Source organism: Macaca fascicularis, chromosome 17 (genome assembly GCF_037993035.2).
Source record: "Macaca fascicularis isolate 582-1 chromosome 17, T2T-MFA8v1.1".
Taxonomy (NCBI): Eukaryota; Metazoa; Chordata; class Mammalia; order Primates; family Cercopithecidae; genus Macaca; species Macaca fascicularis.
Window position 1 is genome coordinate 86,709,540 of NC_088391.1, and position 15,637 is coordinate 86,725,176.

At 40.1% G+C, this 15,637-nt stretch overlaps 1 protein-coding gene across 3 annotated transcripts in view; it reads left to right on the forward strand.

Annotated features, from left to right (window-relative positions):
* The window catches only part of DNAJC3 (DnaJ heat shock protein family (Hsp40) member C3), a 108,148-nt gene extending 92,511 nt beyond the window's left edge, over nucleotides 1-15,637 (forward strand). For all 3 annotated transcript variants that reach the window (XM_074021287.1, XM_005586110.4, XM_074021288.1), the window contains 3 exons: nucleotides 6,818-6,950; nucleotides 7,844-7,992; nucleotides 11,615-15,637. In XM_074021287.1, coding sequence (XP_073877388.1) covers nucleotides 6,818-6,950; nucleotides 7,844-7,992; nucleotides 11,615-11,772 — 440 coding nt within the window. In that variant the 3' untranslated portion in view covers nucleotides 11,773-15,637. The remainder of the gene's footprint in view (nucleotides 1-6,817; nucleotides 6,951-7,843; nucleotides 7,993-11,614) is intronic.

Below are 15,637 nucleotides of genomic sequence, written 5' to 3' on the forward strand. Positions count from 1 at the left end.
TTTTTAGTAATGTGTTCAGTATTTTTTTGTGAAATTTTTTCTGCCAATGTATATTCCTGTGTCTCATGTTTTACGATAGGCTGTGTCACATTGTGTTGTTTTTATTTATGTATTATAATTTTGTATGCCAATATTCGACTCTGTAAACATTAAGACAGTGTTTGGACAGAAGTCAGATATGGATCAGTCATACATCTGTTGCCAATATAATTATTTCCATTTTTGTTTTCCTGTATAACTATTACCCCTATTTTATGACTTGTATATCTGCTTTTTTTTGGTTGGTGGTCAGTGGTTTTATTTTTAATTGTAAAAAATACATAATGAAATTTATAATCTTTAATATTTTCAATTATATAGTTAAGTATATTGAAATTGTTAGCAACATAGCGCTAGAACATTTTTATTTTTATAAAAGTAATATGCAATACACATGAATCTCAGGCTTTTAAAACTCTCTATTTCGTTTTGTTAGATCCTTCATTTTTCTCTTCTCCCTTGTCCTCCTTCTTGTTTTGTCTTCATGTCTACGATAGTTTTGATTTGTTCTTATTTTTCTTGAGTCCTGATTGCTCACATTTTTACCTCCTCATCATCTTCTGGTCTCTTTCCTGAGTTCTGATTCTGCTTTGTGATTCCCCTTAATGGAAGTGATTAGATTAAGTTACATAATTGGTCTATGATGCTTGCCCAGAATTTTCTTTGGTTTTGTTTTTCTGATGGCTATTCAGAAAATAGTATTCTTTGGCTATGTTTTTCTGATGCATGTTCATTAGATAAGTTTTACATGTTCTTTTCCTGATTTGATTTTTAAATATCTTTTAAGTGATACTATGCCAGTTAAAAAAAAAATTATTACTCATCATAAAATGAGTTGGAGTTCACTGCCCTAACTGACTGTGGTGCTAGTCCTCTGGATGTCAGTTTTGTTTCTTTGTTTTCTGCGTGTAAGGCGTGCTGGGGCCAGGGCAGCCTTCTTATTTAATAGTTGCAGTACTCTCTGCTTTCCTGTTTCCACAGACATTCTGCTTCCTGCTAAAATGATTTTGCTGTCTAGCCCTGCCCTCTCTACTTCTCTGCACCAAACCATGGCCAGGAGGTCATCTGCTGCCAGCCCCACTCGCCCCTCTACCCCCTTCCTTTGCTACACTAAAGGGTGTATGTTTTGCACTTCAGGATGAGCCCCTCACCTTCAGGGAGCATACAGTTGCTGTTCTCTGGGATGCGCCGCACAGGCTGTTTCGCTGTTGCCTCTCATTGTATTCTCTTCTTTACCTCTCTCTTGCCCCAGTAAGGCCTCTGCTTTATCTCCCCTGTGTGCACTCTAGATTTCCTGGTTCTTGTAATATGCAAGGGATATAGTTTGTCACTTCAGGGTAAGCCCATACTCCTAGAAGGTATATTTTGTCAGCATTTTCTGTGATCTTTTACCATTTGGCTTTCTCACTATTTGCTTCCTTCCTCATCTTAGGTTCATGGCGAATATTAGCACCTTTTAGCAGCCCTTGTCCAGTTTCTTTGTATTGTTTTGCTGAAAATGGAGTTTGGAGCTGCCCCATCCGTTTACCTTGTTTCTTTTGTGTACTATGCAGCAGGAGAATATTGGTGTTCCATGGGGCTTGTTTATATTGGAGGTCAGATGTACTATATTCTTTCAAAGGATCTCTTTGCATTGAGAGTAGACTTTTAGGGGAATCGGGTGGAAGCTGGGAACACCTGTTGGGAAACTGTTTCAATGATTCAGGTGAATGGTGGCCCGTGTCACAGTGCTAACTATGGAAATGCTGCGAAGTGGTTAAACGATGGCTATATTGTGAAGGAAAGCTGATTTGGAACTTGCTAATGGATTGGCAGGGTGAGAGAGGGAATCACTTACAGCTGTGTGCACCTGTCTTTCAAATGCTGGTCTGTGCTGGGGAGCTCAGGGCAGGCCGTAAGTGACTAGGACCTGTTCACTGGAGAACGTCCCTGGTGGCACTTGCCCAGCTGCCCTGATGAGCCCTGCTTCACTCATTTAACTGATCAGGGGGTCAGTAAAATGATCTATTTAACTTTGGTTTTCTGGGTGGGACCACTTTTTGTTTGTTCCAGGTTTGTTGTAGAGGTGTGCGTGCCCTACAGGGGCGCTCCACAGCCACACCTTTCACTCTGCTTACAGTAGGGGTTAATGCTGCAGCTCCATATACAGGGGCCAGAGCCTGCCCAGCCATCCTGTAGTCATCTCACGGACTATCCTGACAGTTGCCTTATAGCTACTTCTGCTTGCCAAACTGAGGGTCCTTGGCCAAAGATAATGGCTTCCAGATCTTCCAGGGCCTCTTATAGTGTCTGCTTACATTATGGTTCTCTCTACTTAGGTTTATTACTAATGTGCTCCCACTTCCTATCTTCCAGAAATTTATCAAACTTACTGGTCTGCTGTTGTCTTCAGTGCTGCTATGGTTATATTACTTTTCGTCATTTCGGTGGCAAGGAGTACGGCAAACGTGTGTGCTTGTATCTCCCATCCTAAGCTAGTAATTGCTCCTTAGGAATGTGAAGGGAATATAGAATAAAAGTAATTTGGGATAGATAAGTTTTTTTAGATTCAGAGGTTAGAAAATGAATTGGCTAATATGTAACATGGTATTCTTTATCTAGGGCTGACATATGTCTGGCTTATTCTACTTTTCAGTTATGGTGATGGGATAAACATTGGATGGGGGTGTGTGTGTATGTTTTTATACTTTAAGTGCTGGGATACATGTGCAGAATGTACAGGTTTGTTACATAGGTATACACATGGCATGGTGATTTGCTGCACCCATCGACCCATCATCTACATTAGGTATTTCTCCTAATGCTATCCCTCCCCCAGCCCCCCACCCCACACAGGCCCCAGTGTGTGATGTTCCCCTCCCTGTGTCCACGTGTTCTCATTGTTCAACTCCCACTTATGAGTGAGAACATGCGGTGTTTGGTTTTCTGTTCCTGTGTTAGTTTCCAGCTTCATCCATGTCCCTGCGAAGAACATGAACTCATCCTTTTTTATGGCTGCATAGTATTCCATGGTGTATATGTGCTACATTTTCTTTATCCAGTCTATCATTGATGGACATTTGGGTTGGCTCCAAGTCTTTGCTATTGTGAACAGCGCTGCAATAAACATACCTGTGCATGTGTCTGTATACTAGAATGATTTATAATCCTTTGGGTATGTACCCAGTAATGAGATTGCAGGGTCAAATGGTATTTCTAGTTCTAGATCCTTGGTGAATCACCACACTGTCTTCTACAATGGTTGAACTAATTTACTCTCCCACCAACAGTGTAAAAGCATTCCTATTTCTCCACATCCTCTCCAGCATCTGTTGTTTCCTGACTTTTTAATGATCACCATTCTAACTGGTGTGAGATAGTATCTCATTGTGGTTCTGATTTGCATTTCTCTAATGACCAGTGATGATGAGTTTTCTTTCATATGTCTGTTGACTGCATAAATGTTTTCTTTTGAGAAGTGTCTGTTCATATCCTTTGCCCACTTCTTGATAGGGTTGTTTTCTTATAAATTCGTTTAAGTTCCCTGTAGATTCTGGATGTTAGCCCTTTGTCAGATGGTTGCCTGTTCACTCTGATGATAGTTTCTTTTGCTGTGCAGAAGCTCTTTACTTTAATTAGATCCCATTTGTCAATTTTGGCTTTTGTTGCCATTGTTTTTGGTGTTTTAGTCATGAAGTCTTTGCCCATGCCTATGTCCTGAATGGTATTGCCTAGGTTTTCTTCTATGGTTTTTATGGTTTTAGGTCCTTGATTTAAGTCTTTAATCCACCTTGAGTTAATTTTTGTATAATGTGTAAGGAAGGGGTCTAGTTTCAGTTTCAGTTTTCCGCATATGGCTAGCCAGTTGTCCCAGCACCATTTATTAAATAGGGAGTCCTTTCCCCATTGCTTGTTTTTGTCTATTGGGTTTTTTTTTTTTTTCTTCCTTAGATTGTCTCTTACATTGTGGAGTCTGAGAAAGTGTAATTTAAAATGGTCTGTCTAGGTATATCTGTGGGAAGTCTTACATTATCCATACTTAGGTTTCTAATTAGTTATCTGCAATTATGTGAATATAGGAAACAACGTATAATTTTACATTTTTGTCCTATATTGGGGAAATGTGTTCACCTTAAATTCTAACACAAATACGATACAAAAGACTGCTTTAGGGAGATACCCTGAACATGTAAGAATGAAAACATATTTTAAATGTAGAGTCCGCACAAGTCGCAAAATTGTGTATATACTGAAACATTTTCCTGTTGTATTCCTTCAAGGTCTGTTTCCTTACTAAGCTGTGTGTTGCGCTATGGGTGTTAATTGTAAAGTTAAACCTTACTACTATTTATGATGGTTTTGTTTTTATACTAAATTGGGAGAAGTTTTTTACGTCCCCGTGGGTTGGGCTGTAGGAACATTTAGTTTAATGATGCACTGATGCGAGAATTCACTTTAGGATAAAAGATGGAAGGGTCCCCTTCCCCAGTGCCACAGGGCCAAAGGTGGTGGCGGTTCGTTTTTCTATGCAGTGTGTAGCCTGTCAAAATTTGTTAGTCTTGTTGTAGGACTCTTTCCTTAGTTCAGCTAAAGACAGGGGGTCCATGTCACACAGCCACGAAAAATTCGGCTCACAGACAATTTGAAGAGGGCAAGATTTATTGGGTGAAAAGGAAACAGGGACTGTCTACAAGGCCAAAGTCCCAGCTAGTGTGCTTCCCACCTTGCAGATTGAATCCCAGGCTCCACCCAGGAAGAAGAGGGAGGGGCCAGGCTCCTCCCCACTGCAAATGGTGCGAACTTCCCAAGGCTCCACCCCAGGGCGCACTCCTCCCAGCGTGCACTCCTCCCAGTGCGCAGAGCAGATGGAGGTTTTCCGGGAACCCCTTTGCATTTGGCTGTCTCAGTCTTACCCCAATATCTTTCTCATTTTAATCTGCCCAAGGTGCCTTACATTCCCTCTGTGTTTATTTATTGCCAAGATGAGTGTTCAGATGTCTTTTCTCCTAGTGAAATGCATTTTCATAAAAACAAGAATTTGAACCCAGCAATCTATTATTGGAATTATCTATCCAGGGAGAATATTGAGAAAAATTTGAGTGGGGGCTTCCCTAGACCATCTCCAGATTTGGTGATCTGGTAAGAAGATACACAGGACTCAGCATATAGTTGTACTGAGGGCTTTCATTCCAGTGAAGAAGCAAAGTCAGCAAAGGGAAAAGGTGTAAGGGGGAAAATCTGGAGGAAACCAGGCAGAAGGTTCCAGGACTCCTCTCCCTGTGATGTCACAAAGGACAAGCTTAATTTTTCCAGCAATGAGAAATTCTACAATGTGTGAAATGTTGTCTACCAGGGAAGCTCGTTAGAGACACTGCACCCAGAATTTTTGTGGGGGACTAGTCACTAGACACCTTCTGCCTGGCCTGCACCAAAATCGCAGACTCCCAGAAGGAAAGATGTTTACATAAACTATATTTTTCATACAAACAGTTCAGCCATGAGTCATTCTTACCATGGAATGTTGGGAGCACTCCTGAAATCTGGCTTCCCAAACATCAGCAGTAAGCCAACCTTGTCAGCAGACTTTTCTAAGGATAGTAGTCTCAGGACTGCTGTGTTGACTCTTCTGCATGGTGTTAGATACCCAGGTGCCTTGTATTTTCTAAGTATTTAAAATACTGTGTATTAGCTGGGCGTGGTGGTGCATGCCTGTAGTCCCAGCTGCTTCATGAGCCTGAGGCAGGAGGATGGTTTGTGCCTGTGAGGTCGAAGTTGCAGTGAGCCAAAGTGAGAGAGACCCCGTGTCTTAAATTTTTTTTTTTTTTTAAATACGGTGTAATAAAACAAAAGATGTAATGTGGATAGTCCCCAGACTGCCTGTACTGGGACTGTATGTGTTTTGTATGTTGATTGACACTTAGGTTTGTAATAGTGTTAGAGCCTGTGGGTTACTGAGTCATTCAGATTGTGGACAGCTCCTTCCGTTCCCTTTCTTTCTATAATTCTTTTTTTTCTAGCTTCCCATTGACCAAACACACCTCCTGATCCCTTTCTAAACATCTAATTCTTCTGCACTGTTGTCAATCCATAACTGACCAGGCAGATTTGCTTTATCACTGTCTTTGTTACACAGGGAAGAATCACTCCAGTCTTAATGGCGGTAGATTGCTCTGGATAAAGTGCTGACATTAACATATTTACCCAGAGGGTATGGAGAGATCATGTGGGAGGGTGGACAAGTAAACAGCAGTACATTTTGTTGAATGAGAATAATAAACTACCTAAACTCAGTTTTAATTATTATGCCTTTTAAACCTTTTTTTTTTTTTTTTGAGATGGAATCTCGCTTTGTCACCCAGGCTGGAGTGTAGTGGCGCGATGTCAGCCACTGCAACCTCCGCCTCCCGGGTTCAAGTGATTCTCCTGCCTCAGCCTCCCGAGTAGCTGGGACTACAGGCATGTGCCACCATGCCCGGCTAATTTTTGTTTTTGTTTTTTTTTTTAAGTAAAGACGGGGTTTCACTATGTTGGCCAGGCTGGTTTTGAACTCTTGACTTCGTGATCCACCCCCTTCGGCCTCCCAAAGTGATGAGATTACAGGCATGAGCCCCCGTGCCCGGCCTGTTTTAAATATTCTTGATCAAAGTTACTAACGGGGTATCACTTGAGGTTTTTGGCAATAATGACCAAAGAGTGAAGGGGTTGGGGGATGATGACTTTAGCATCAATTTTACAGGGTAAGAAAAGGCAACAAATTATAATTTGCCTTAACAATATTATCTTAAACATATTTTGACAGCGATTCAGGATTATGAAACTGCTCAGGAACACAATGAAAATGATCAGCAGATTCGAGAAGGTCTAGAGAAAGCACAAAGATTATTGAAACAGTCGCAGAAACGAGATTATTATAAAATCTTGGGAGTAAAAAGGTGAATTATTAATTTAAAATTTACTTTGCTATTTTTAATCAACTCTGTTTCAAAGCTAATCATTGCTCTTTTTCCTCTCTGATTCATTTTCTTTACTTATGTAATTTCAGTCATATGGATTAAACCCTAACAATCTTTACCATTAGAAAGCTACTTTGAGTATTTTATAGGCAAGTTTCTTTGATAGAGACCAATAATGCAGCCACAGAGAATTAGTAGTTGGCAACAAAGATGACACTGTAGCATGAATGGGTCCTAGGCCTGGATTTTTTAAGAAGGGTAAAGGGGTAGGAGTGAGCTTTCTTTTGGTGGGGATGGAGGAGGAGATGGAAAAAGGAAGAAAAAGCCTTCTCTAGGCCTAAAAATAAAGTAGTACTTTCAGAATTAAGTCTGAAATTAAGATCTACCTTATATAAAAGTACATACTAAGTAAATGATACACCCCTCAGTGGTTCGCTAAGTAAACCATCATCTTTCAAAATTTGGAATCTTTGTGCTTACTATTAAGTAAGCTAATGCAGAAGCATAATTGAAAGTGGCGGTCAGAGTCATATCTTTTTAATGCCAAGAATTGAATTTTGGTAACTTGCAAATTCAGAAAGTTAAAAAATTCATTGATGTACCTTTTTTAAAAAAGGGAAAATTCTAAAGATCAGGAGTGCTTTATTCTCAGTAATCTTAGTGAGTATCCAGGGAAGCCTGATGTCAGCTTTAATGATCATCCAGAACTGTATGCAGATCTGTGGTCTGTGATACCATTGGAACTATTTTATATTTAATAGTTTATTAATTACCAGTTTGTTAATTGCCAGTGGGATCTTAATCAGCTCTTCTGATTTTTATGATAGTATGTTAGACATTTCTCCACTAATTATTATTTTACCACCCCTCAGAAATGCCAAAAAGCAAGAAATCATTAAAGCATACCGAAAATTAGCACTGCAGTGGCACCCAGATAACTTCCAGAATGAAGAAGAAAAGAAAAAAGCTGAGAAAAAGTTCATTGACATAGCAGCTGCTAAAGAAGTCCTCTCTGATCCAGGTATTATTTGGTTTCATTCCTTTGACTCGTCCTAGAGGTGGTGTTAGAAGCGAGGGTGGAACGCGCGGTGGGTTCCGCATGTGGGGCTGTATAGGCAGTGCCGGGTCCTGAGCCCGGTTCCAGAGGTCCAGTTGTATGCCTGCCCTCCTCGTTCAGCCCTCTTATGCTCCTGTTGCAGGGTACAGTGGAAAGATCATCAAATGTGGAATCAGAGGGCCTGAGTTTGAATCTTTTTCCTACTCAAACAAGTTATCAGAACTTTTTGCTCTGTTTTTTCAGTACTGAGCATAAGAGGATCTCTCAGGTTCCCTCTAACCTCAAAGGTCAATGATGAATTTTCTCCACCAAGCTCACAGGAGCTTGATGAGGAAACCAGCTTGCCAGGCTGGATTGCACTGAGTGGGAGAACAGCAGATGTCTGGCCTAGGGCCTGCTGTGCCCCATATCTGTTCACCAGGAATCTTGCCCTGAATCATATGATCATTAGATCAACAGGCTTATGTGTTTTTTAAAAATTTTTATTTTTTGTAGAAATGGGGTGTCGCTTTGTTGCCCAGGCTGGTCGTTAACTCCTGGGCTAAAGTGATCTTTCCAACTCAGCTTCCCAAAGTTCTGAGATTACAGGTGTGAGCCTCTGCACCTGGCCATGTGTGTTCTTTTGCTGTACACTAATATGGCCTGGAAATTTAATAAGAGGGAGACAGGCTAAGCATTGAGGTGATATTGGACAATGCTTTGCTGTTGCCAGAGAATTTCATGTTAAGCTGACACTGCTTTTTTGTGGCCTTCCATGTCAGTGGGAGCCAAAGCTGTGATCTGAGCTAGACAAATTAAACAAAGAGAGGAAAGTTTTATTTGTCAAATCTTTTTGGAGCACCTACTTATGCAGTGGAATTGAAGGTAAATGATGCTTTGTTTTCAAGTAATTTATAATCCAGTAAAGGAGAAATGTACTTCCCTTATCAAGTAGTATTGGATACATACTGTCCTGTTACTCGGCAAATATTGAGTGGCTGCAACCTGCCTTGAGCAGTTCAATCCTCTTAGTTTGTGCAGTGCACAGAAGTGATAGTGTATCAGACTGGGAGTCAGGATCTTCTTATGGGAGGAGGACTGAGGGGGACTTTGGGCTAAGTTTTAAGGTAGCAGGGAGCCAACGGAGGGGATGAGTGTCCTTGCACAGAGGCATGCACTGAGGAAAGAGCTGCAGGTCTTTTTTCTTTCCTCTTGTTCTTATGTTCAGGATGAACTATCTTTTCTTTTAAAGACTTTAAAGTTTTTTACTATGCATATATCAAAACACATGTATCATGTATTTATGAATATGTTTAGTAGAATCACATGATTATGCCAATCTGAAACTTAATTTTCACTTGACATAAATCTTGGCTATAGTTTTTTTCTCACTGAAAAATAGTTACCTTATTCTTTGAAATGTATGCAGATCACTCCATTGAATTTTTAAGTAATTACATGATGTGGATATTGCTGAATTCACTTCTCTTTCCATTCACAGCATCCTTTCTCTGGGGCTATTATCACCCCCTATGCAGTTCACTACTGTTCTAAGTGCTAACACCCTAGATTAATTTTGCCTGTGAGATATCAAAGATATGGGGCCTGAGTCTAACTGCATTAGCTTTTGTAAAACAAAGCTGAGTTTCAGATCAACTACAATACCCAGTTAGTTATTCATACTCAGCATAAGAGCCCTCCATTTTTACTGGTGGGTTTCCTCCTCCTAAATGTGTGGTTTCAGATTAACCTCCCAGAATGAAGTAAACTGGCTTTTCTCTAAGTATCTTTGAACCGCTAAAGGACAAGTTACTGTGAGAGAGCAAAGTGGGACTTGGGATTATTTTTATATTTGCATTTTTTCTGCATTCTTTATTTTCCATTTATTAAAAAACCTAGCTATATGCTAAGTCTTTTTTTTTTGTAAGTTCAGGGGTACATGTGCAGGTTTGTTACATAGGTAAATGTGTGTTATGGGGGTTTGTTGTACAGATTATTTCATCACCCAGGTATTAAGTCTAGAACCCATTAGTTATTATTCCTGATCGTCTCCCGCCTCCCATCCTTCACCCTCCAATAGGCCCCAGTGTCTGTTGTTCCCCTTTATGGGTCCATGAGTTCTCATCATTTAGCTCCCACTTGTGAGAATATGTGGTATTTGGTTTTCTGTTCCTGCATTAGTTTGCTAAGAATAGTGGCCTCCAGCTCCATCCATGCCCCTGCAATGACATGATCTCATTTTTTATGGCTGCATAGTATTCCATGGTGTACATGTACCACATTTTCTTTATCCAGTCTATCACTGATGGGCATTTAGGTTGATTCCATGTCTTTTCTATTGTGAATAGAGCTGCAATAAACAGACACGTGCATGTGTCTTTATAATGGAACAATTTATATTCTTTTGGGTGTATACCCAGTAATGAGATAGCTGGGTTGCATGGTATTTCTGTCTTTAAGGAATTGCCACTGTCTTCCACAATTGCTGAATGAATTTACACTCCCACCAACAGTGTATAAGTGTTCCTTTTTCACCACAACCTTGGCAGCATCTTTTTAAAAACTTTTTAATAGCCATTTTTTTATTTGCAATAATGATCTAATTATTTGCTCTAAATCAGTGATGTTGAGCTTGTTTTCATATGATGGTTGGCCACATATATGTCTTCTTTTGAGAAGTGTCTGCTCATGTCCTTTGCTCCCTTTTTAATGGAGTTGTTTTCTTGTACATTTCAGTTCCTCCTAGACCTTTGTCAGTTGCATAGTTTGCAAAAATTTTCTTCCATTCTGTAGGTTGTCTGTTTATTCTGTTGATAGTTTCTTTTGCTGTGCAGAAGCTCTTTAGTTTAATTAGATCTCATTTGTCAATTTTTGCTTTTGTTGCAATTTCATGATGGAAACGCCAAAAGCAATCTTTGCCCATGCCTGTGTCCTGAATAGTATTTGCCTAGGTTGTCTTCCAGGGTTTTTTAATGGCTCTGAGGACAAGAGCGCTTTCTTTCTGTCCCTGCAATATTCCTCTCTATTGCCTTCTCCCATGTCTCTGCATTGGTCTCTTTCTGCTCAGGGCTCAGAGGCCCCGCTGTGGGGGCACCATTCGCATGGGAGGGAAAGGTGAGTCTCCTGGAGTTGGATGTTACGGAGGCCCCTCTCCCCTCATGTCTGAGGAGCCTTAGTGCTGTTTGGATTAAACTGAGTCTCGAGAAAGCTCATTAGACACTTGTTGAGGTCATTGCCTTACAGACTTCATTTTGGGGATTAGGGTAGTGAGCTGCCTGTTTCAGTGGAAGTGTAGACCTTTGGAAGTTTCTTTTTCTTGAATTATTTTTTTCCAAATAATTTCACTGGGTAGTTACCAAGCTTGGGTAGCTGCTTCTGGAGTGAGATTTGGGGCCTGAACCTCATCCTCTTTGTGGTGAATTTCTCTAGTCTGTTTCTTCCGGGTGGGAATGGGAGAGCCTGGATTTGAATGTCAGGCACAACTCTCAGTAACTGAAAAGTAAGTAGCTCCTCAAGCCCATCCACCCTCCTTTGCCCAAAGAAAACATTCCCCCTGCCCCTATACCTTAGATATTATCTGGTTCTTAATTTTCTGATTTCTTTCTAGAAATGAGAAAGAAGTTCGATGACGGAGAAGATCCCTTGGATGCAGAGAGCCAGCAAGGAGGCGGCGGCAACCCTTTCCACAGAAGCTGGAACTCATGGCAAGGCTTCAATCCCTTCAGCTCAGGCGGACCGTTTCGATTTAAATTCCACTTCAATTAAACCAACTGTTTTTCTGCTCTTCTTCCTTAATTTTTTTAAAGATTAAAAACAAAGAAATCTTCCTCTGGGACCCTAATGAAAAAAAAATTCAAATCTTTGTCCATGACCAAAGAGTTGCTTTAATAGGAAAAAAATCTGTTCTTATCCCTGTTAGATTTATGGTTAATGGGTTTGCAACGGCAGGGAGGCAAGGAATGGTTCTGTTTCTGACAGAGCAGCCTGCATCTGTTTTATGCTGTGTGGAGGAAGTGGTCTGAGGCAGGCTCACCTGTGGACGTGCTCACGTATTCTGTATTTTTCTACACTGGAGCTGAGATTCTTCTCTTCACAGCCTTGCAGAGTAAGTCTGTGCCTACAAATGTAAGAAGGAGCTGTAATCTTCATGAGAATGGTTAGTATTCTTAAAGAGAACATGAACGTTTTTGAGCTGTGCTTCGATGTGGTCTAGTCACTTGTGAGTAGCGTGAAAGCTTTAGTGTGCATGTGTTTACACCTCTGTGGTCTGTCAACATGGCTGTCACTGAAGGAGCAAGAGACCATCTTTTAGGAACCCTGGCACCAAATGGTAATATATCCAGGCTTAGACTTTGGATTAATGTTAAATGTACATTTTTTTTTTTTTGGTTCAGTACCTGAAGAATACTGAAACTTGAATCTATACATTCCTATGGACCCTTTTAATATTAAACACAACAAATTAAAAGTTATGGGTCAAATAGGTTCAGATAAAATAGTGGTGGTATTTAAAATAATATTGCTGAAGTGCAGATTGAAATACTTTTTAAACAACTGAAGTTCTGAGTTTTTATAGAGAATTTCATGTAACAAGACTGGCTTAGAAACATAAAGTTGCACAGTCAACATAAATAAATACAGAATGCCATGGTTCCCACTTTTAAGTAAAGACAGTTGGCAGCTTCTCCTTCTCTCATACCAAGGCTTGACCTTATCTTAAAGGTCTCTGGGCCTCCCACATGGGACTTGTCTGCTGGTATGTGTTACACAGTAGGCCTGCCCTTCTACCAGATCTTGATGCCTCTGATGTTCTCCTGCCTACAAGAAAATACAGGCTTGCAAGTTTAGTCAGGTCTGGCTGTATTTCCACTGTTGTTTCATTTAATAAGATGACATCTCCTCTTGAGATACGTTCTTCTTACCTTTTAAGAAGATACTGTTTAAGAAGTGAACTATTCAGTCTTTGTATACTGAATGCTTTTTCCCTAAAAAATGTTACTTTAATCAAGAATATTGAATATTTATGGAACTCTTGATGCTGCATTTGAAAGCTGAGGGAATTACTTTAGATAGGAATTGCTACCTTTGTTCTGGAAAGGTTTTGTTTCTGCCTCAAAGCATTTTGAAGTGTTTTAACCATTAAAGGGTCTAATTTTTTTAATGAAATCAAGCATTTTAATTCACTGTGGGAGGCATCCTGACCACAGACATCCATAACAGCAAAGCACAAACCGTTTTCATCCGTAGTCTTATCCTGAAAAATACGTGGACAAACTTTTAACTGGGAGACAAAAACCACATAGTTGAATTGAGCAAAACATTTAAGTGCTTTCTGCATCTATTTAGGAGTCTATTTCTTACCAATAAACTTGACAGTGCATTTGGAAAACTAGTGAACACCTTGCAGCTTTCATTTTGCTTCAATGTTTCGATTCAAGCCAGTGTAAAAATAATTTCCAAGGCATTTCTGTCTATTATTTAGTAATCTCACTACTGGCTATGTCAGCAATATCTTTTTCAATCTCTTTCCTTTTGTATATGTCACTGACCTCTTTGAAATATAGTGATGGCTTTTACCTACTTTGAAAAGAATTTTCATATAGAATCAGAAAAAAAGGAAATATCAAATCACGTGCCCTCCACTTGGAGAGCACGACAGTTGCCAACAACAAGGGGTCAAGGTCCCAGGCCTGGCCACCTCCCACCCGCTGCCCAGAGGCTTGTTTGCATTTTCATTTTTTCTCCGCCTGTAACAACCATAGTTTCAATTCCTAAATTCTTATCATGGATTTAAGTTAGTCATCTTAACTGATGTGCAGAGTTACTTGCCTGTTTTCAGTGAAGAGAGAGAAGCAGCTCTGGTGCCACATGCCAGTGCCATGGAGGGAAATGAATTCTCTGCAATCTGTTGTTTTGCTGATTCATGAAGAAAGTAACAACTGTTGAGTTTCAGCCTTGATGGCCATTGGCAATTTTCTGGTGTCCACCCAAATGGAAAGACAGTCATTCCCTGCTTCCCCTAAACTGTGACTGAGCAGCAGCCTGGATGTTAAAGAGATAGTCACTCCCCTTGCCTGACTGTAGGGTATCATTAGCCATTGTAAAACCGTACTACTTTCATTTTCCCTTGGGGACTGCAGGTGCCAGGTAAACTTTTTTTTTTTTTTGAGACGAGAGTCTTGCTCTGTTGCCCAGGCTGGAGTGCAGGGACACCTCCCGGGTTCAAGTGATTCTCCTGCCTCAGCCTCCAAGTAGCTGGGACTACAGGCGTGCACCACCATGCCTAATTTTTGTATTTTTAGTAGAAACGGGGTTTCACTGTGTTAGCCAGGATGGTCTTGATCTCCTGACCTCGTGATCTGCCCACCTTGGCCTCCCAGAGTGGTGGGATTACAGGCATGAGCCACCGCGCCCGGCCATCAGGCAACCTTTATGGCTGTTTCAGGAAAAGTGAAATCAGAGAGGGGTACCCTAGCCATAGCTCTGTTATATTCTGCTCTTCTTTCCTTTTTGGTGAGCTCCATGGGTGGAGTTATCAGGGGTCTGTACTTTGTGGATATTTTGCCCAGCAGGAAGTATTAGACATACCAGTCTAGAAGCACTGTGAAAAGTTTCCAAAACGGGAGACAAAATTTAACCCATTCCTCAGTTCTGAAAGTTTGTGCTGTCTTACCATGAATAGATGAAAACTTGAAAAAAATCTCGACAGCTTACTAATGTGAATCGGATGTAACATACTACTAATTCTACAATGTCTTTAGTCAGTATTAAAAATCTTTTTTAAAGTATTGGTATGAAAACAAATTTTTGTTGCCCTGATGATGGAATTTTAAAACTACCCATGGTTTAGAAAACATAACTGCAAAAAAGGTAGCCAATAAAACCACAATTTGAAATTGATACCATTTTCTACTCACCATGGATGATGAAAAATTTCACCTTTAAATGGATCAGAAGTTGTCTTTGACATTTACCATGAAAAAACTACATAAAATGGCTCCCTGGTGAGGTTACAGACACAGGGCCCTGGTGATGGGCATTGCAAAGTTTTCATCGAGCACACGGCAATGGTATAACCTAGAGAAGTTCATGCAACTTTGTTGAATGTAGTTGACTTTTCCAAATTTATAAAGGAAGAAGGCAAATGTTAATTTGCCAACTAATATCCTTTTTCTAAATCAGATCATTCCTTTTTTGTTAGTGGCAGTTTATCCTGTAATTTCAAATGACGTTAAGAGGTGGGATTATTTGGGGCTTTTTCTTTTTGTTTACAGAAGATCTCATTTGCTGAATGATTTAAGAGTAAAATTAGCCACTGCGTGGCTTTGTGTATAGTAACCGGTTTTGTTGCACTTGTCTGTGGCTGAAACACTTACCTGCAGTGGAAAGCCGAGCAAGGAGGAGGTAAACATTGGAGATGTTTGTGAAACTATTACTCTTACCATGAGGTTTTAGTTTGTTTTGAATGGGAAAAGACTAAGTAACTTAATCCATCTCAATGTAGTGTTTTAATAAATAAAAAAGGAACCTAATATTTGAAATGGGTCTCAGACATGTCTACAAATATGGGTACTATTTTTATGCCCTTGTATTTTCACATTTAATAAAAATATTTATGGTCATATCAGTA